This window comes from Brachyhypopomus gauderio, unplaced genomic scaffold (assembly GCF_052324685.1).
Source record: "Brachyhypopomus gauderio isolate BG-103 unplaced genomic scaffold, BGAUD_0.2 sc52, whole genome shotgun sequence".
In the NCBI taxonomy this organism is placed as follows: domain Eukaryota; kingdom Metazoa; phylum Chordata; class Actinopteri; order Gymnotiformes; family Hypopomidae; genus Brachyhypopomus; species Brachyhypopomus gauderio.
The window spans coordinates 735,001-756,483 of record NW_027506877.1 but is presented as its reverse complement, the minus strand read 5'-3'; the positions used below and the strand labels follow the sequence as shown (position 1 = coordinate 756,483).

At 48.3% G+C, this 21,483-nt stretch overlaps 3 protein-coding genes across 3 annotated transcripts in view; all 3 read left to right on the top strand.

The window, feature by feature from the left end:
* Positions 1–920: 920 nt before the first annotated feature.
* On the top strand, positions 921–4,159 carry ugt5g1 (UDP glucuronosyltransferase 5 family, polypeptide G1). The gene is given in 3 exon segments (XM_076987393.1): positions 921–1,289; positions 2,007–2,170; positions 2,172–4,159. Coding segments are annotated over 2 exon segments (1,584 nt in total). The 5' UTR covers positions 921–1,289; positions 2,007–2,029; the 3' UTR covers positions 3,615–4,159.
* Positions 4,160–6,961: 2,802 nt separating this feature from the next.
* On the top strand, positions 6,962–11,679 carry LOC143488595 (G-protein coupled receptor 4). Its single transcript, XM_076987394.1, has 4 exons — positions 6,962–7,207; positions 7,386–7,515; positions 7,687–8,269; positions 8,660–11,679. The coding sequence occupies exons 2-4, from the start codon at positions 7,407–7,409 to the stop codon at positions 9,060–9,062; spliced, it is 1,095 nt and encodes a 364-aa protein (XP_076843509.1). The 5' UTR covers positions 6,962–7,207; positions 7,386–7,406; the 3' UTR covers positions 9,063–11,679.
* Positions 11,680–12,679: 1,000 nt separating this feature from the next.
* The window catches only part of fxr2 (FMR1 autosomal homolog 2), a 22,771-nt gene continuing 13,967 nt past the window's right edge, over positions 12,680–21,483 (top strand). Inside the window, 6 exon segments of the mRNA XM_076987327.1 lie at positions 12,680–13,298; positions 16,164–16,216; positions 17,382–17,475; positions 18,178–18,249; positions 20,664–20,812; positions 21,135–21,228. Of these exon segments, the coding sequence (XP_076843442.1) occupies positions 13,248–13,298; positions 16,164–16,216; positions 17,382–17,475; positions 18,178–18,249; positions 20,664–20,812; positions 21,135–21,228 (513 nt within the window). The 5' untranslated portion in view covers positions 12,680–13,247.

Sequence of the window (21,483 nt, the reverse complement as noted above, 5' to 3'; positions counted from 1 at the left end):
CTGGAGACATATGATAGTGTACCAATTCATCGTGCACTATGGCAAACCAGAGGCTTTAATGGGCCGGACCACCTTCTTGGACATAGAACGGACGAAGGAGTTCTACACTTCAGACTCATTTTTTGTTTTTTGCATAGGAGCTGCGCTATAAATCTCCATCTCTGTCCTTAAGCTCCATTGCAATATTGCCAGCAGGAAAAAGAAAGAAATGACTGATAGAATATAACCTAAGCATCTAATGGAAGACACCGTAAGATGAGCGACAGTGTGCATGTACTTATTTATTTAAAAAATAAAAAAAACTAAGTTCCATGCTGCTCTGAACTGAATCTGATCTTAAAAAAACCAGAAAGATCTGCTGTTCTGCAACAAAAACAAATTAATTTGGCCGCTACTATTAAATGATTGTGAAACGTCTGGCTCACAGCTGTAGGGGGATGGGATCTATACCCTGTCTATACCCTGTCTATACCCTGCCAGCCTGGCTGTGACTTGTGTGGGTTGCTAATTCTCCATGTGCCTGCATGGATTTCCTGGGTAGTCTGGTTTCCTCCCACATTCCAAACATGTACCAGTTAGAGCGATTGGCATCTCTAAGTTGGCATGGGATGAAAAAGTGTGTGTTCATACTTATGTGCCTCATGATGGCACTGTACAGGGTTGGAACTCTGGAGGGTGTGTGTGTCCTGCCCCCCCCCCCCCCCCCCCCCCCCCCCATGTGAATTGGATTATGTAGTTTTAAAAAAATGAACAAATTAATGAAATTTCTGCAGTGAAAATGTTTGAGGGTCATTGTAATGGGGTTTTTTTTCCACAGAAATACTGGCTGAAAATGTGCTCTTTTTTTGAATGTGTGTGTGATATATTCACGAGCGTTTTGGCACCCACAAACATGTGGGGAGAGTAAACCCAGCAGTGATGTTAAGGCTCAGTGGTCTCTTTGTTTTTGACTGGCACTTTTGTCGTGCCCCCATTTGTGCTCTGAACACTGAGTCTAATTCCATGATTTGTTTTGCTTCAAGAGGAGGAAAACATTCATTAGGATGTCCTGCATTCCATTTAATTACAGTACTGAGTGTTCATTCAAGACAAGTCTTGTGAGACTGAATCTCACATTACAGAGAAGATCCACCGTTGCCTGCAGGCTGGGGAATGAGAAGCTGCCAGTGAGTGTGTCCTCAGAGTTATAAAGCTGTGCAAACACGGGTTTAAATAGAGTATATCTATGCCAATGAGGAACGTTCAACGCGGTCTTGATTTCCACCCAACAACTGAGGATTTTCAGAAAGGTATGGACCTCTTCCTTCTGTTTGTTATACCATTCAGCACCGTCATGTCGAAGACACATACCAAAGGGATCGGTACATGTAGTTTACATTTTAAAAATGTATCTGATTTATTTTCTTACTGGATAAATATTTTAAAATTCACAGGGGTGCTCTTTAAACATGTTTTTTTCTGTTAGGAGAAAAAGTGAAGTATTTGTAGTCAATTTAATGAGAAAACATTAAATTTATTCAGAAAACATCTGATGTTCTTAATATTCCTAGAATTATCATTTCTGTAGAGAGAACAATAAAGCTAGAGAAAGGGAGAGAGAAAGAGAGAGAAAACCATTTATTGTCTGTGTGTTTATGCAGAGTGGAGTATATTAATACTAAGCCAAAATGTTATGTGGGCTACGGGGCATCAACCTGAGAAAATGTTCACCCTGTATCTCTTGATCACGGGCTCATTTAGAGCAGGGTGTACCCTACTAAGAATACCACTGTGTTCTGTGCCAGCTAGCAAATGTAATCTCACCATTTGAAAGCCGAAGTGTTCTCATCACACACACGCACACACACACACACACACACACACACACACACACACACACAAGCGCACACACATCTATTCCAGAAGCAATTGAACAGCCATATCTAATGGTTTTCACAGTGTTTATATTTCAGTGTTTTAGCTCAGTCTTGACTTGAAGTGGCATAACACTGGCTCTTTGTCCTCAGTGCCTTCCCCAGCATACTGAGAGATGGGGGTGAGTGGAGATGGGCTCCTCTGCTTCGCCTGTCTGCTGGTCATGGCTGGCTGCTGCGGAGCTGGCAGGATCCTGGTTTTTCCTGAAGAAGGCAGCCACTGGGTGAACATGCAGGTGGTCCTGAAGGAGCTGCACGCGCGGGGGGCACCATCTGACGGTGGTGCGCTCCTCCACCAGCTGGTACATCCGCGACAACTGCCCCCTTTACACCTTCGTCACCGTCAACCTCACGCAGGCCGAGGACGTGGGCCCGGGGTTCTTCGGGAGCTTGCTTCAGCGGTCGTTGGCCTTGCGGGGGATGACGCCCGTCCTTCGCTTTTTTGAGCAGCAGAAAGACGTGGCCGCCATGTTGAAGACGTTCCACAGCGGAGCTCTTCGCCTGATCTCCACCATGTTGGATGATGCGTCGCTCATGGGACAACTGCAGGACGCTAAATTCGACCTAATGCTAACTGACCCTGCTTTCCCCGCGGGGGTTCTCCTGGCCCAGTATCTCCACATTCCCATGGTGTATAACGTGCGCTGGCTCAACGCTGCGGAAGCACACTTGGCCTTTGCTCCGTCCCCTCCGTCCCACGTCCCCATGTACAACTCGCTGTTCAGTGACAGAATGGACATCCTGCAGAGGGCCGAGAACATCGTACGATACCTGATGGTCATTTTCCAGGAGCAGTTCGTCATCCTCCCGATTTACGACGGCTTGCTCGAGCGTCACTTTCCGCCAGGCTCCGACCTGCTCGCCATGCAGCGTTCGGCGGACATATGGCTGATGCGTGTCGACTTCATCTTTGAGTTTCCACGACCTAGCATGCCTAACGTAGTCTACATAGGGGGGTTCCAGTGTCACCCGGCCCAGCCACTTCCTGCAGAGCTGGAGGATTTCATGCAGAGCTCTGGGGAGCACGGGGTTGTGGTCATGTCTCTTGGAGTCATGGTCACTGCCCTTCCTAAAGAACTCACAGAAGCCATTGCTGCTGCGTTTGCTACACTACCTCAGAAGGTCATATGGAGGTACATGGGTGAGCGACCTTCGTCGCTGGGGAATAACACCTTGTTGCTTGAATGGCTTCCTCAAAATGATCTCCTGGGTCACCCAAAAACTTGTGCGTTTGTGTCTCATGGCGGCACCAATGGTATCTACGAGGCCATCTACCACGGGGTTCCTGTGTTGCTTATTCCACTTCTCTTTGACCAGTTTGACAACGCAGTCCGACTGGAGGTTCGAGGAGCAGCGCGAGTGCTTGAGGTCGCCACGCTGACTTCAAAAGACTTTCACGAAGCCGTCACAGATGTAATTAAGAATCCCACTTTCCGAAGCAGCATGCAGAAGTTGTCGGTACTTCACCGTGATCGCCCTCTTTCGTCTCTAGACACTGCCGTGTTCTGGATCGAGTACGTCTTAAGACACAATGGCGCCCCTCACTTGCGCTCAGAGGGGGACAAGCTACCATGGTACTCGTACCACTGTCTGGACGTGCTATTACTCCTGTTATTCCTTATCCTAGCTCCAGTCTGGGCCGCAGTAACTCTGTGTAGGCTGCTTTGTTGTAAGTCAAACAGGAAGCAAAAGGTAGACTGAACTTAACCTGAGCTAACTGAACATTTATAGATACTTGTATTTTACCACAACAGTTATGACATGCCTAATGGACATTAGATTTTAGACATATACGCTATAACACTGAAAGAGTGAAAATCTTTAAAGTTCTAGTCAGGTCAAAGGTCATGTTACAAAATGTTGATGGATCAAACGGAGAGCAACTCTTCCAACCCTTTCATGTTAGGTGCTTTGCATTGTATACACAGCAAAATACTTGCAAGCTTGTATATATAATATATAATCTTATATATATATATGTGTGTGTGTGTGTGTGTGTGCGTGTGCGTGTGCGTGTGTGTGTGTGTGTGTGTGTGTGTCTGTGTGTGTGTATGATTATGGTTGTATGCTTGATTATGATTGTTTATGTATGCAATTGTGTATATTTGCTATACATTGATTCCATAGAACTCCTTAGAACATTTCCATAGTTTGCATTTTAGACTTAGGAGGGTGTTTAAGAGAGTGTTCATTGTGTTTTAAATAATTTGCAGTCATGATGTGTAAATAAACAATTAAGAATCTTGCGGAGGTACAATGAAATGGTTTTATTTGCGGTGAGGTAATCCAAGATTGTGTTCACACTGAGAGTTCAAACCAGATCAGACAGACTGAGAAACCAAATCAAATCCAAGCAGACAAAAGACTACAGGCTGGAAATAACACTAGATCATTAACTAGTAGGATTAACAAGAGAAACTATTTGGTACTCACAACTGAACAGTGCCAATACTTCACAAAGAGAGAAACCAAAAGACAAGTATAGACAGGCAGACTATATTAGGACACACACTGGCGCTAATACAGCTGGCGTTAATACTGTGGTGATGAGGTGATGAGAAACTGATTCTAGGAATTGGAGCTGTACTTGTATTTGTGATGAGCTGGAATACGAGACATGGGCTGTTTTACACAACGTTCTTGTATTCTCCTGATTAACTACCAGCAAATGATTACAATACAATACGTTTCTACACTTTAAATGTATTTAATAAAAAATCAAAGTTGTATTTTTTTGTTTTATAAACGTCCTGGTGTAGGCTAATTCATTAATTTATCCTCTTATTTTGTAATTATTAGTCTGACACCATATTATTATAACTGTAGTGAATTATTCCGTAAGTACATTGAAGGGTGTAGTTATAAGTGTGGAGAATAGACGGCTGAGTCAGCAGATGGTTCTGGAAGGTTCCATCATTAAACTGTGTTCACTATCATATAGATGTCCTGTTGACTGGTCTGCATGGTTTGGTTCTTGTTGTCTCCCGTCCCAGTTCTCATCAGATGTCATTCATACTTTCCTCCTCTCATTTGGCTACGCATAAGGTGTGGCTGTCTGCAGTATTGGGTGCGTTTTTAGATAACACACATACCTGCGCGCACACACACACACACACACACACACACACACACACACACACACACACACACACACACACACACACACACATACTCCAGCCATGAATCAAGCAGAACATCAACCAATTGTTTTTTTTTCTAATGCCCAAAACATACTATATTACACTCGACCATCATATTCAAGAACATTGTTTTCTAAAATCCCAAACACCTGTGGGTGACAGACAGGTCTGGTACAAAAAGACACCAGTCTGATCCTGGAACAGTGACAGAGGGAGGTACTGATCCTAGAGCAGTGACAGAGGGAGGGAGGTACTGATCCTGGAGCAGTGACAGAGGGAGGTACTGATCCTAGAGCAGTGACAGAGGGAGGGAGGTACTGATCCTGGAGCAGTGACAGAGGGAGGTACTGATACTGGAGCAGTGACAGAGGGAGGGAGGTACTGATCCTGGAGCAGTGACAGAGGGAGGGAGGTACTGATCCTGGAGCAGTGACAGAGGGAGGGAGGTACTGATACTGGAGCAGTGACAGAGGGAGGGAGGTACTGATACTGGAGCAGTGACAGAGGGAGGGAGGTACTGATCCTGGAGCAGTGACAGAGGGAGGGAGGTACTGATCCTAGAGCAGTGACAGAGGGAGGTACTGATACTGGAGCAGTGACAGAGGGAGGTACTGATCCTGGAGCAGTGACAGAGGGAGGTACTGATACTGGAGCAGTGACAGAGGGAGGGAGGTACTGATCCTAGAGCAGTGACAGAGGGAGGGAGGTACTGATCCTGGAGCAGTGACAGAGGGAGGTACTGATCCTAGAGCAGTGACAGAGGGAGGGAGGTACTGATCCTAGAGCAGTGACAGAGGGAGGTACTGATACTGGAGCAGTGACAGAGGGAGGGAGGTACTGATCCTAGAGCAGTGACAGATGGAGGGAGGTACTGATCCTGGAGCAGTGACAGAGGGAGGGAGGTACTGATACTGGAGCAGTGACAGAGGGAGGGAGGTACTGATCCTAGAGCAGTGACAGAGGGAGGGAGGTACTGATACTAGAGCAGTGACAGAGGGAGGTACTGATCCTAGAGCAGTGACAGAGGGAGGGAGGTACTGATCCTAGAGCAGTGACAGAGGGAGGGAGGTACTGATACTGGAGCAGTGACAGAGGGAGGGAGGTACTGATCCTAGAGCAGTGACAGAGGGAGGGAGGTACTGATCCTAGAGCAGTGACAGAGGGAGGTACTGATACTGGAGCAGTGACAGAGGGAGGGAGGTACTGATCCTAGAGCAGTGACAGAGGGAGGTACTGATACTGGAGCAGTGACAGAGGGAGGGAGGTACTGATCCTAGAGCAGTGACAGAGGGAGGGAGGTACTGATCCTAGAGCAGTGACAGAGGGAGGGAGGTACTGATCCTAGAGCAGTGACAGAGGGAGGGAGGTACTGATCCTAGAGCAGTGACAGAGGGAGGTACTGATACTGGAGCAGTGACAGAGGGAGGGAGGTACTGATCCTAGAGCAGTGACAGAGGGAGGTACTGATACTGGAGCAGTGACAGAGGGAGGGAGGTACTGATCCTAGAGCAGTGACAGAGGGAGGGAGGTACTGATCCTAGAGCAGTGACAGAGGGAGGGAGGTACTGATCCTAGAGCAGTGACAGAGGGAGGTACTGATACTGGAGCAGTGACAGAGGGAGGGAGGTACTGATCCTAGAGCAGTGACAGAGGGAGGGAGGTACTGATCCTAGAGCAGTGACAGAGGGAGGTACTGATACTGGAGCAGTGACAGAGGGAGGGAGGTACTGATACTGGAGCAGTGACAGAGGGAGGGAGGTACTGATCCTAGAGCAGTGACAGAGGGATGGAGGTACTGATCCTGGATCAGTGACAGAGGGAGGAAGGGCCTTGGCCATGTCAGAGTGAAACGAGAGCAGCGTGGACGCTGTCGCCCCGTCTCTCAGCAGCCCTTCCGTCCGCAGGAACAGTCCGGCCGGGTCGTATCGCTCCCCAACAGGCCACAGGGCGGTTTTGTTCTGCAGGAGAAAGGCCGCAGGATGTGGCCACTCAAAGGCATTAGAAGTGGCTTCCTGCCTCGGGAAATTATCACCAAAAAAAAAAAGAGACAAGCCTCTAGCGGCGGGGCAAACAAGGACACACTCACACCCTTTCACTCACTCACCAGGGTCCCCTCACACTGAGCAGGAGGCTCTCGCCACAGCCTGGTGTGAGGTGAGGAGAAATCTTTACATTTCAGGTTCTCGTGATGGCCCTTCACGCGATGCTGTTTCATATATACCTGTGTCCTTAAACATGGTCTTGGGGTGGTTGCACTGTGATATTTTTTGCGCTATTTTAGGCTGCCGGAGACGTTACGCAACATAAACTTGTACCTTGGTCTTTCCCACAGGACCTTCTGCACAAATGCGAGATGGTGATGGCTGCGGTGGCTAAGCCCAATACACAATGTGAGGGGAGCAATAGAGATTCAGAGCTTCACGTGTCTTTCACATGTGAAGGCCACAAAATCATGTTTCTAAGTGAGTAACTTCTACATGTACTTTATCAATGGATAATGAAACGGTCTTCACGCTTAAAATGTGCAAAGCTAGTCTATTCCTGGCAAAGCAGCACTTTGATGTTGTTCAGTACACGAAGTTCTGAATGGCTCCAGGTACAGCCATTGTTTTTTTTGCTGATTCTTTACACAGACCTGACGAATGGGAGCTGCAACTTCCCCCTGGAGACAGACAGGGTTGGTCTAACCTACATTTACAGCATTGCCTTCTCTCTGGGGCTCCCATCCAACCTGCTCTCACTGTGGGGACTGTACCAACTGGGCCGCTCGGGCGGGGGAGGCTGCCAACGGGTTTACATCCTCAACCTGCTCCTGTCAGACCTTCTTCAGTTGCTGACATTGCCTCTGTGGATCCTCTATCTACAAGGAGGTCACCGCTGGCCATATGGCTCCATCACCTGTCAGTTAGTGGGTTATGTCTTCTACGTCAACGTCTACGCAAGCATCATTTTCCTGTGTCTCATTGCCGTGGACCGGTGTCTGGCCATCGTGTACCCTCTGAGCAGTCGTGGTCTCAGGAAGGTGCAACTTGCCGTCCTGTCAGGAGTGGTCGTCTGGACTCTGACATTCCTGTTCTGCCTAATGGGCCTGTACTCGTCTGTGTTCGAGCCCCAGCGTGGCTTGTGTCTGGAGCAGTATCCTGCCAGCCCAAGATATGCCTACTTTAAGATAGCCACAGTGGCACTGGGGTTTCTGATACCCTGCTCTATACTGGGGTAGGTAGCCGACCTGAGACAAAATAACATGACTGTGTGTGTGTGTGTGTGTGTGTGTGTGTGTGTGTGTGTGTGTGTGTGTGTGTGTGTGTGTGTGTGTGTGTGTGTGTGTGTGTGTGTGTGTGTGTGTGTGTGGTTAGTGGGCCTATACAGCTGTGTTTTAGTTCTTGACAGAAACACTCTGTTGTGATTAAGATTCTTAAAAATGTGTTTTAAAAGTCTTCTATATGACGTGGTGTGGTGATGGTTTAAATCAAGATACAACATCCAGATAAAAGCATGACGGTAAACAGGAATGCAGACAAGTGCACCTGTTTGATCAACTGGTCCATTAAAAACATCCCCTTTTGGTTCTTGATGTTCTGCTGTCCTGGTCTCGTTCTCTCACAGGTACACCTCTGTCAGGATTGGACTCACACTCCGCAGTTCTCCTTCAGTGTCCCACAGTGAGAGTCACAGGATCATGGCCACCCTGACGGTCATCACTATCATTTTCATGGTGGTCTTTGGCCCGTACCACATGGTCAGTGGATATAGGTTTGTAGCGCTGCTGCTAACCGAAGACCAGTGTGCCCTCGAGCGCTCGATCTATCTGTGTTACCGAATCTGCTATGGGCTAACCAGTGTGAACACCCTGCTGGATCCCCTCTTTTACGCCTTCCTCTGTCAAGACGCTCGCCTCAAGCTACGTACGTCTCTCCCCTGCCTCAGCAAGGGCCCCCGTACCCACCCGGGACTGATGGTCATGACCTTTGAACCAAAAGATCAGCGCACTTGTATTGCAAACTTGTAGTTCCCATGTACAGATGTTAATCAGTACCGGCACTTTAGCCAGGACGCATGGCGGCAGCCTGCGGGTGTTTATGAGATGACGCTTAAACTGCTTATCAGGGATCTCTGAAGAATGACCTGTCAAGGCCCTGATTGCATCGGTCTGCTCCCTGGGACTGCTGGTATGACACACGTAGGCTGCACTGACTGCTCTTCACTGATTTTCGTCCACTGTACGTTCTTAAGTGACGACAACGTCTTCATCCAAGCGTCACTGACCGCCGCCTGTTGTAGGCAGTGGAGACAGAAGAGACGAACTGATCACAGTCGTGCCATACTTAACATTTTAGCATGTTTAAATTGTTCAGGTATATGGGGTTTCGTGTTCAATACCAAAGGTAGTCAGTCATCTAAAAGTGTTTTTTTGTGTGCGCCAAACAATGAAACCTCTGACAGAGAAAATGCACTATGTATATACACGCATGTATATTTACTTTAGTTACCATAGACTTTACCATAGGGTTTTAGAATCTTTGGGCAACTGCACATGCTTTGTGCTGGTGTATATTACTCATTAATTAAAAACAAAACTTCAAGTCCAGTTTGGCTATTGACAAACAGACATTAGACTACTTAGGTTATGAACATACGTATTTCTCTCTTTCTCCCTCTCTCTTTTAGTCAAGTAGTCTTCTAAAGAAGCAGACTATCTCTGTAGCAACTGCTTGAATAAAGGTTTCCATAATTATATATCAACTAGAAAACAAGTTCATTGATTCTTTTATATAAAGTAATGGTTCTGAGCTCCATTTCCAGAGTCAGCCAGTAAAGCCCGAGTTCTGTCCACACGTGTAAAACTTTTGTGAAGGAGTTTGTCAGGTCTGTTACCACAGGAGAAACCTTCCCACGAATTCAGGGGCTGAGGCTTGGAGATTAAACTATCCACTATTCTAAACACTTATTTATTCGATGAACCTCTCAGGTGGCCAGGTAGGACCTCCATAATGATGAGCTTCCAGCCTCCAGAATGGGCCCCCAGAATTCATGTAGCTCATTCTACAGGACCTGATCAGAGGTCAGTCTATGAGCACAGAACCTCAGTTGGGTTGATTTGAATGGCAGACTACTCTTAGTCTAGCAGTGCCGTGTGAACGCTGTAGCAGCACTGTTATTTCTGACACACTCATACCAGCACGAAACCCACTACCCTGCCAAAACCATGTCAGTGTAGTGTCGAGAATGGCCCGTCGTCACATAAATGGGCCGTCGTCCTCCCAAAAATGCCCGTGTGGTCAAAAAATGACCAGTGATCAGCACAGAGAATGGCAACAGATTAAGGAAAGCAGCAATTATACACCTATATTACCAGTGAATGTGGGTACAAGGTATGTGTTGCTAATAAATTAGATACTCAGTACGAATATACAAGTCTGACACCTACAGGACAAAATTTGTCACTGCAAGAGAGAGCAACTGAAAAAAAATCATGCTTTTACGACCTTTATTGGTTTTTCTAGGAAGCGGGTGGGAATATTTTTAATTACAGTTCATGTAATTAAACAAATAATAAGAAACTTCACTTGTGGAAAGTAAAGGGTATGATTTACTTTTGTAAGTAAGACATCACTGCTGAATCCTGAAATAACTGAAAGGAATGATACCAGTCAAGATCTGACAGAAACAAAATTGTATAGTGTATTAACAAGCATCTAAAAGGGATTCGAATTTAATATTCATTATAAATGTAAGCGAGATTGATAATATGTGTAGTTGTAATAAAACAAAAAAACGAATCAGTTTGTGTTCTGGGTGGAATCCAGGAACACTGTGTGTGTGTGTGTGTGTGTGTGTGTGTGTGTGTGTGTGTGTGTGTGTGTGTGTGTGTGTGTGTGTGTGTGTGTGTGTGTGTGTGCATGTTCAGAACTCTTTAGCCTCTTCAGACGTTTTTGTTTTAAGTAATCTGACTACCTAAGAAATCTCTGTGTAATAAACCACCACAATCTCAGACTGGCCTAAAAGGGTGAGTCTGTCAACACCGTGTGTAAGCAATAATTTATACTGGGAGAGCAATGTTGCCCTCTGCTGGTGTTAACAAAGATCCCAAGAACAGGTTCACACAGCTATCAATGGGGGGTCTGTGTTTTCAGCTGACAACACAGCTGACATATGACTATTTTCATCACCTGTTTTGCTCCTACCTAGATGTAGTAACAAACGTTGAATACACACACACACACACACAATCACACTCTTAACACTGGTTTAATAGGCTATTTTGACTTGTACTAACTGAATTCATATGCATGTTTGCACATCTTTCATGTGCATCTCAAAGAAAGTAACAGAGATTTAACCTCTATCCAACCTTACATCTCTATCAAATGCAGGGGCCTCTCTTACTCTTTATTAACCTTTTTATAATACAGCCTACTAATTTTGAAGCTGCCATCACACTGTCGATTTTTAAAATAAATTTCATGACTTGTTGTTTTTAACTACGTATTTGTAATTTTATTTTATTTTGCGTGTGTGGTTGAAATTGTTTCTTTGTTTATGTGCTACTGCTGTCTTGGCCAGGACACTCTTGTAAAGCAGATTTTTAATCTAAATGTGATATATTTTCCTGGTTAAATAAAAGTTTAAAAACACATTTGTAATACTGCTTTCATTCAATGGAGGATGGGTTCCCTTTTGAGTCTTGGTTCTCCCGAGGTTTCTTCCTAATCCCCACCATCATAGGGAGTTTTTCCCCGTCACTGTCACATTTGGCTTGCTCATTAGGGTTCTGGACCCATACGATTGTTAACCTTTTAAATCCTGTAAAGATTGTAAAGCTGCTTTGTGACAACATGGGTTGTGAAAAGCGCTATACAAATAAATTTGATTTGATTTGATTCAACACAATGTAGTACATTCCGGTGAAAATACACTTTTTTATTGTGTTCTTGTTTGAATTTTTATTAGTTACTGTTTTTATTGTTTGGTCTTCTTTAGAAAACTTTTTTTCAACTGTAATACAAGGTCAAATGATTGTAAAAAAATCATAAAAGAATATCATAAGTATTGCTTAAGGTGATCTCAGCATTAAAATGTCTTTTGAAAACATATCTAAGCTTTCTGTACACCATGAAAACCACGAGGTCAGCTGTCACAGACAAGACACCTACATCATGTCAGTCAAGGTGTGAGTCAACATCTCGCATCTGTCTGGATGTAATTTCATAGGCCATTTTTACTGCATTTGTCTTTTGGAGTATATATTTCCTAAGTTTTTTATTTAGGGATATATTTCCTAAGTATTTATTTATGTAAAACAGAAGGGAAAATTATACAGAAGCATGCAAAACCGCAGTCTCTGATCCATAAATTCTGGTTATTTCTCTTAGCGATACAGATGTGTTTGTATACACAATAGGTTTTGTGAATTGGTGTGGACAGTGAAAAGAGTCGCCTAAATTTAGTAAGAGGAAACTACAACCAATCGGCAGTGCAGGCACTTGGGTTCGTGCTGACCAGCCTCCGCTGTCGCCGCCAATGAGGGACGTGCTTGTTCGGGACCGACGAAAGTGCCGCCCAATCACAGAGGGCGGATCCCGGTATGGGCCGACTCCGCGGTAGTAGGGGTGGGCATTTGGGGGTCATTCACACTCGCCTCCTCACTCGTGCGCTCGAGGGGACGGGCAACAGGGGCAAGAAGGAGTTTGCCGGGCGATACAACAGCACAACGGTGTTCAGGGAGGAGGCTTAAAATAATAAAAAATAAATAAAAGTTAATGGCTTTTTGAAACGTTTAAGGCGACTCCGGAGCGCAGGACGAAAAACAAGTGCCACACTGTGGTAGCCCGCTTTACTGCGTTACTTAGCGACCGGCCCCGGCAACCGAGGCGGAAGGTGTCGGCGCTAGCCTAGCTTAGCACGTTAGCTAGCCGCCGCGTTAGCCGTTTGCTAACGTCGTTAGCCGTCGCGCTAGCCGAGCCGAGCCGACGGGAAGGGCTGAACCCCCTCGGAGACACCCCCACCCGCCCCGCCCTCCCCCCCTCACCCCACCACCTCCGCCCCGCTCTCCCCTCTCCCTCCACCCGGAACACTGGACGTCCTCAAGCGGCCGGAGAACGGCGAAGGGCCCGCGAACCTGGGGGTGGTACTGGACTCGCACGTCGCCGCAGCGCCCGCAGAGAGGCTTCGTCGCGGGGACGGGAGGGCGAGCATGGACGGGCTGGCGGTGGAGGTGCGCGGCTCCAACGGGGCCTTCTACAAGGTAACTCCGCCCGAACACCGCCGTCCCCTCCACACGCGTCCGGACCGCCCGGTTCCGCCCGCCTTACGGACCTCTAGCCGTTTTATGTTTGATGTTTCCTCCCCGGGCCTGTTGTTGGGACGAGGCCCGATAAATGATGAGGGCGCCTCCGACTGTTTCCTCCTCTCCGGGGCGGCTCTAGGTTCGCTTTGTCACGGCCTCCCTGGATGTTTTCCCCCCCTCATCCTCCAAAACAGGAGTGGTGGCTAAAACCAACCCAAACGGGCCCGTGTGTCATCTCTGAGGACGGGCACCCTAACCTCACATGGTTCCGGACACTTTAATACTCGTGTTATAAAGTGTGGCACGTCTCATATCTGCTAAACCCGCCGAGCAGATGCATTAGTGGGACTGGGTGCTGGTCACTGTGTCCAGGGATTCAGCTTCAGACGTCGTCGTCATTCTGTACAGATCATAAAAGATGATTTTTTTTTATTAAAAGAGCTGCATCATTCGTCTTAGCTATTGCCAAAGATTGGGATTGTCTGATGTTCTGACCAGTGATCCCAGTTGACTTATTCATAGCCCAAAACCAGCAGCTTTTGCTTCTAGTCAAGGGGGTTACATGGTTGAGAGGTATACATCACTGCTAAATCGATGCTTTCAGTCGGACACCATCTTTTCTGATAACATTCAGTCTTTTGAGGTGCTTGTCTGTTGTAATGTTTCGAGTCTGGTTGTCCGGTTCAGGCACTCCAGGAGGAGATGGCTGTGTCTTTGGGGCTGCTTATGTCACATGCTTGATGTGGTGGTGGAGGCACTGAGCACATGTTTTACACGGTGCGGTGACAATGACCGTCTAGAGGTTTGCTTCTGAGGGACCAGAGCAGGTGTGAGAGGAACAGGTGATCCCAGCCCCTGACACTCAACCCGCTCCCCCAGTCTCACCAACCCCCCTTGCAGCTCAGTGGTGTCTCCACCGTAGAGCTGACTGGACCCTGTGGGGGAGGTCCTTTGCGGGAGTTAATTTAACACCGGTGATGTTGCTGTCTACTGACCCCCTCTTTGCTCCTCTTCTCTTTGCCGCTTGTTCCGTCAGTAATTGCGCTTCTCACCGAATCCCTTGACAGTTTTGTTCTCGTTCCGCCCTCTCTCTCTATCTCCCTCTCCGTTCACCTTTCTTCTTTCTTTCGCTCCGCTCCCCAATTCTGCTTGTTTGGGTGTTTCGCTTCAAATCCTTTTTTGGTTCAGCCCGGCCAAAAACTTTAGCCCTTATCACAAAATGTAGCCACATCATCTTTGCTATTTGGGAAGACTACATAAACCTTCAGATGAAACCTGAATCTTCTCCTGTCTTTCTATTTCCATGATAATTCAATATAGACCTATTGAACACAGGGAAGATCCAATACTTTACTTAAGCCATATTCAGTTTGTAACTGTCATTCAAGAGTAAAAATAAATCTTATTTTCTCTTTACTTGGTCACCACAAGCATGCAATACCTATACAATCGTTTAAAAAGTGTTTTTAAGTGGATTACGACAGCACTCCTGTTTTACTCTTGTAAATTAAGAAATTGGTAAAGGGCTCATGAGAATTATATTAACTACATTATACAGCAACCATTTTGTCATCCCTGGTGCTCGCTCACATGTTTAAATAGTCAAGGGGTGCCAGCTAAATTGAAAATGGTGGTCAGTCGGTTTAAACTGTGCTAATCTTTCCAAAGAGCTTTTTGGGAGTGAAGTGTAGGCTTCCCCCATGGACAGAGGTTTTGGGCCAGAGTGACCAGGACTTGGGTGCCCCATCAAATGCCACATGGTATTCGCATGGCCACCCTAGTCACGTGATCATGGAGCACCCACTTCGGATTGGTCAGTCATTTCTGGCAGGTACCGCCCTTCCCTGGAGTCCTTCTCCCGGAGCTGTTGGACTAAAAAGGGGTTTGGCTACGTTCTCTTGGGGGAGTTTCTGCATGTGCCTACTGTAATACACGGATACAGTACAGTGCTTACTGCTTAGTAGGTCATATTTCTCCATTTAGGGTTAAAATCCTTTAGTCTCATTTTGTGTCATCAGCCTGTTTTGGCTAATGAATCTGAATGATGAGGGTGAGGTTTTGAAAAGTCATTCATTCAAACCAGCGCTGAATATGAAGTAAGACAAGTATTTTGTTTTTTTGGGGTTTTTTTTTTTAGCTGACCAGCCCAAACATTTTAGTCTTCACTGGCTTCTGTTTCTTGACCAAGTTGGTTGTAGATTTAGCAGCACAGCTGTGGATACATATTTCCCAATAACTACTCTTCCAGGGAGGCGGGTCATTTGAGATGTGACACGTTTTAGTCCCCCCCCCCCTCCCCCGCACTATAGGTAGTGTCACTGTGCCAGTGCCTTCACCCCCCCCTGGATGAGTGTGTTGTGTTGGGGGAGAGGGTGACATCCTTCATAGATTTGTGGGGCGGTTATGATGAATGAGGAACAGATTTTGAGATAACGTCTTTGCTCTGTATCTCTTTATCCCCTAATGGTAGTAGAGTCTCCCTAACACACCGTTCGCTGCCCATAGTGGTCACACGCTAACTGTGCCGTGTGTCTGAATGACACTCGTACGTCATGAGGGTGTTGGGACTCCCCAGAGGAAGTCATGTGACCAGAGATGCCTGCATGAACATGGAGGTTCTGGTGTCTCACCAGCGTTATAAACTGCAATATATACTGCAGTGTTTGTAGAAATACTTGCTTTACTTATTCTGTGTCTATAGAGTTTTGTCCTTTTTTAAACATTTGTTCTTGGGGAGGGGGTTAAAGTGTGCTATACGAGCTGCGTTCCTTTGATTGGCCTCTATTGCTCTAAAACCTTCAAATTTTCACTTTGTCGTTTCAGGGGTTCATCAAAGACGTCCACGAGGACTCCGTCACGATAGTCTTTGAAAACAAGTAAGTTCTCCCAGCTTCCCTGGTCGCGGCTAATCTCTATGAATGTCCGCCCGGCTGGCCCGTAGCCACCACCCTTACGCAGGCAACCAAAATAAACCGCTGACCGACATACCGAGGAGTCCGGGCCCGGTTTAACTGTACTGCCTCATCGAGCATAGCGCCCATTCATACACACCTCTCCACCCGCCGCTATTGTCACCCAGGACCCTTAACTCCACACATGCAGCCTTTACACCGTCCTCGCCATTCGCTACTTGCTTATCTCCCTGGAATTCTTTTCTCTCTTTCACTCTCTCCTTCATTCTTCTCTCCCTCCCTGTCTATCTCTCTCCTTCTCTCCCTCCCTGTCTATCTCTCTCCTTCTTTCTTCTCTCCCTCTTTCCTCTCTCTCTCTTCTCTCCCTCCCTCCCTCCCTCTCTCTCCGCACCTGTGCTAGCTCCTGTTCTCACTCCCACTGCTCCTCCCAGACTCCCACCCTCTTCTCCTCCTGCTGTCGACTCTTGCAGTTTCTCTGTCAGTCTTTCTGTTTCTTCCTATCTCTCTCCATGAGGGTGGGCCAGAAATAGCCCTCTGAGGTATGTGGATGGGGTGGGGGGGGGGGGGGGGGGGGGTTGGCCTGAATGCCCTCTCCGTTCTGAGGAACCTTCTCTCCCTCTGATCACCACTACGGTCATGGCCCCGTGTCTCAGAGTGTATTTGCCTCAAACAAGGGCCTCATTTAAGATTTGTAGCGTTCGGATAAACGTGAAGGGTGAGTTATGAGCACATAAAAACTGAGGTATTCCCTGACATAAATATCAGCAGCTCCTGAAGTTTGGTTTGTTTGTTTGTTTGACTGAGCATGTTTAAGGATGACTCACTCTCCCAGCTCTGACAGTGTGAGTGTGCGAGACAGAACAATCACAGGAGAGTGAGTGAGTTTCACGGTGAACAACCTGCGCTGTGCGTCTCTCTCCTGTTGTCGTGGGTGTTCCTGTCTGAACTCACACACACATCTGGCAGATACACACAGGAGGATCCGCCTCACTGCCCTCTCCTACACGCCCGCTGCTCACGACCAACTCCAATAGGAGGAAGAGAGTGAAAGGTGATGAGATTTCTCTTGTACTTATGAGAAGTGTGTGTGTGTGTGTGTGTGTGTGTGTGTGCATCTCCACTCTAATAGCTGGCAGCCAGAGAGACAGCTGCCATTTACCGATGTGAGGTTGCCACCGCCAACCGACTACCACAAAGACATTGGCGAGGGAGAGGAAGTGGAGGTAGGACCTCACACACACCCCACACACACACCCACACACACACCCTGCCCTGTCAAACACTCACACACCCCACACACACACACCCTGCCCTGTCAAACACTCACACACCCCACACTGACACCCCACACACACACCCTGCCCTGTCAAACACTCACACACCCCACACTGACACCCCACACACACACCCTGCCCCGTCACACACACACCCCACACTGACACCCCACACACACACCCTGCCCCGTCACACACACACACCCTGCCCGTCACACACACACACCCTGCCCTGTCAAACACACACACCCCCCACACTGACACCCTGCCCCGTCACACACACACACCCCACACGACGCCCTAAAACTTTACACAGCCCAGCTAACTCCTGCGATCTCTGGCACCACCACATTCCTCTGTCTTCTCCCACTGACAGCTGGTGGGGGGTTACAAGCAGGTGGAGGGGCGGCTGCCATTTTGGAAACACTATTTTAAAAACCATATGGGCAGTGAAGTTCACGCTGGTCTGGATTTCACCTGAAGTTGTGATCTGCAGATGCTGTTTGTTTACTCCATGTTCATCTAAATCAATGATGGATGTTGCCGTGTTTATTTATTTATTGTTTCGTGTAGGTCTCATGTGCTGTGCGCACACACACACACACACACACACACACACACACACTCTCTCATGCTGTTGTTCCGTGTCAGGTATACTCCCGTGCCAATGAGCAGGAGCCCTGCGGCTGGTGGCTGGCCAGAGTGAGGATGATGAAGGGCGAGGTGAGTCGGGCCCGCTGGGTCGGTACCGTGCGCACCGCACCACGCAGGCTCACGAGCGCACGCACGTCTTATTTATTCCACCGTGTTGCGGTCGGAGCGCTGATCCGTACCTCAGATACACTAGCAGCTTCACGCCTGGTCCGTCCACTATGAGCTACGTCACACTGAGGAGTGTACCACAGGCTTGTAGCCATGCAGACTCCCCAATGGTTCCTGTGTGGGGGGGCATCACTCCACTCTCACACGTGGGCCCTGGACCGTGGTCAGCACGGGTCTGCTGAGTCTTAGCCCTGAACCCCAGCTGGGCTTTAGCCGCGTGGCTCTGGGCCCTTGGAAGGAAAACGTTGATTGGCAGCGTTTCAAGCACTCTGGGAGCCCATCTCAGCCTAATAGCACAGATACATGCAGCTTTGACCTAATTACCCATAAATCCCCACCCCCCCAGGCCATATGACTTCATCCATGATAACAGAACTCCACATCCCATCATGCTGCAGTGTGCAGGTGTCCTGGGTTCTCTCGTGTTTGATTCAGGTCACTCAAATTGCTCTGAATACTCAAATAAACTCACACTCGACAAACGTGGTACCTGGAGGTACTCCAGCCAATCAGCGATGCAGCTCGGCTCGCTCAGGGAGTGACATCCCAGCAGAGCGCCACTGGTTTCCAGTGTGGTGAAGGCTCGGCCGACAAGACACGGGCACGCCTGCGTGCTCTTCAGTGCCGGCTCGATGCACGGCAGAATCGTGTGTGTGTGTGTGTGTGTGTGTGTGTGTGTGTGTGTGTGTATGTGTGTGTGTGTGTGTGTGTGTGTGTCTCAAAGCAAAGCTCTTGGCTTCCTCCTCATGGCCCCTGTGGTGAGTCTGGGCCAGACGGGGTACCTGCACCCGCCGCACGTCTGACTGGGTCAGGATGACCCGCCGGGCGGTGCAGTGGAGCGTGGGCCGCTCTGCTAGGGGAACGTGGTGCGCTAGTTGCCCTGCGCCCCTGGTCTGGGATCAGTGTTCCCTCTCTCGTAATGCGTCCTACTGCAGGCAGATAATAAATGGATGAATGTCACAGACAGGCTTAGCACACGAGATGGAAATCTTCGCTCTTGATCGTCTCGCTGCCCTGATCCGACTGGGCTGATAAACGTGCGAGAGCACTGCTGCCAAGACTTTAGTGCAGGCGTACTCAACTAAAACTGTCCGCGGTCCAATTTTGGCAGATACCTGTGACCTGAGGTCCGGTGCGGCGGGGGGTGGCGAACGTAAGTTGTTGAGGGGGGGGGGGGGGGTCGCGAGCGTCACTGCAGTGTTCTCCGAAACGATAGGCGTTTTGTCCGAAACGATATGTGGTAGAAACACCCCTCAAAACAGGGGAATGAACATTTACCTGACCAATTTTAATGTTGCTATATGTTTCAGGTTTGAAAAGTGCTGGAATTTAGGTTAAAGTACTTTAAAATGCTTGAAATTGTAACTACTTGGTTTCACAACAAATATCTGTCTGACTGAATAGTTCTCTTGTATTAGGTTAACAAATACGAGCCTCTTGTAATTCCAGGACGAAACATGAGAGACCGTGAAGATTGGGCGTTTTTTAAATAAACAACCGTTAAATAATGTGATAAAAAGCGAATTATTTCGAGTATATGTATAAATATTTAACTTAATTATGTTTAACATGCTGGGAAATATTGAAATGGACCTTGAAAGTGACGTACAAGTGCTTGAATTCCACCTTATAAAGGTGTATGAACCCAGAAAACGTGACTTTGTTCATTGCGCTGAAGCGCGGCGCGAAGTTACAAAATTCGAGAGGTGCACGACCTCGCGAACCGACAGCGCGCGAGGCACTCGCGCACACGCGGAGCCACAGCGATTACGTCATTTTCGCCGCGCGGACCCTCGCGTCGCAACAACCAGGCAGGCTTGTTGTTGAGCGGGGGTGGGGGGTGGGGGGGTGGCGAACGTAACACGGAGTGTTTTTTCAATAGCCCTGAAATAAATGCTCCGGTTTTGTTTTGGTCCGTATCCAGTTAATCAGGAATGAGATTGGGTCCGGACAGGACTGCGTTCGGGTCCGGATCCGGACCGCGGTCCGCCAGTTGAGTACCCCTGCTTTAGTGTGTGTGTGTGTGTGTGTGTGTGTGTGTGTGTGTGTGTTTCCCACAGAGAGTGTGTTTCGGGAGGATGCAATTCCTTTTGACTAGTCACTTGAACTTTTACAACTTTTTTAAAGTCAGTTTCATGTGGATGTTACTACACTACTATTACATGTGTTTTCACTACCAACGTGCACTGGTGTGTTTCTTGAATGCGTTTAATTCATTTTTGATCAGAAGGCTTCCCATCAGTGTGGTTGTGAGTTGTGGGTGGAGGGTGGTGTGTCCGCGTGTGCCGGGCTCACGTGTGTCCGTGTGTCCTCAGTTCTATGTCATCGAGTACGCTGCGTGCGACGCCACCTACAACGAAATAGTCACTGCTGAACGAATCCGGCCAGTCAACCCCAACAGCCCCGCCTCTCCAGACTCCTTCCACAAAGTCGTCATCGCCGTGCCTGAAGACCTCCGAGAAATGTGAGTGTGACGCACACGTGCACGCCCTGGAGGGGGTGTGTGTGTGGACGGGTGGGGTAGGGGGCGGGCGGTGTGGACGGGTGGGGTAGGGGGCGGGCGGTGTGGACGGGTGGGGTAGGGGGGGGTGTGGACGGGTGGGGTAGTGGCGGTGTGGACGGGTGGGGCGGGGGGCGGTGTTTCCTGGCCGGGTGGGGTGTGGGGGCCGTGCGGACGGGTGGGGTTTGCGGACGGGTGGGGGTACGGGCGGTGTGGACGGGTGGAGAGCCTGCACGTGTGATGACTCAACCCCACTATTGATTTCCTGTCTGATTAAATTTGGCAGCTGTTTAAACGACAACATCCACAAAGACTTCAGGAAAGCAATCGGAGCCAACTGCATCTTCTGTAACACTTCAACACACGAACTGATCGTACTGGTCAGTGCTCCCTCACTCTTCCTCCTTCTGCTCCCTCGCTCTTCCTCCTTCTGCTCCCTCGCTCTTCCTCCTTCTGCTCCCTCACTCTCCCTCCTTCTGCTCCCTCACTCTCCCTCCTTCTGCTCCCTCACTCTTCCTCCTTCTGCTCCCTCGCTCTTCCTCCTTCTGCTCCCTCACTCTTCCTCCTTCTGCTCCCTCACTCTTCCTCCTTCTGCTCCCTCGCTCTTCCTCCTTCTGCTCCCTCGCTCTCCCTCC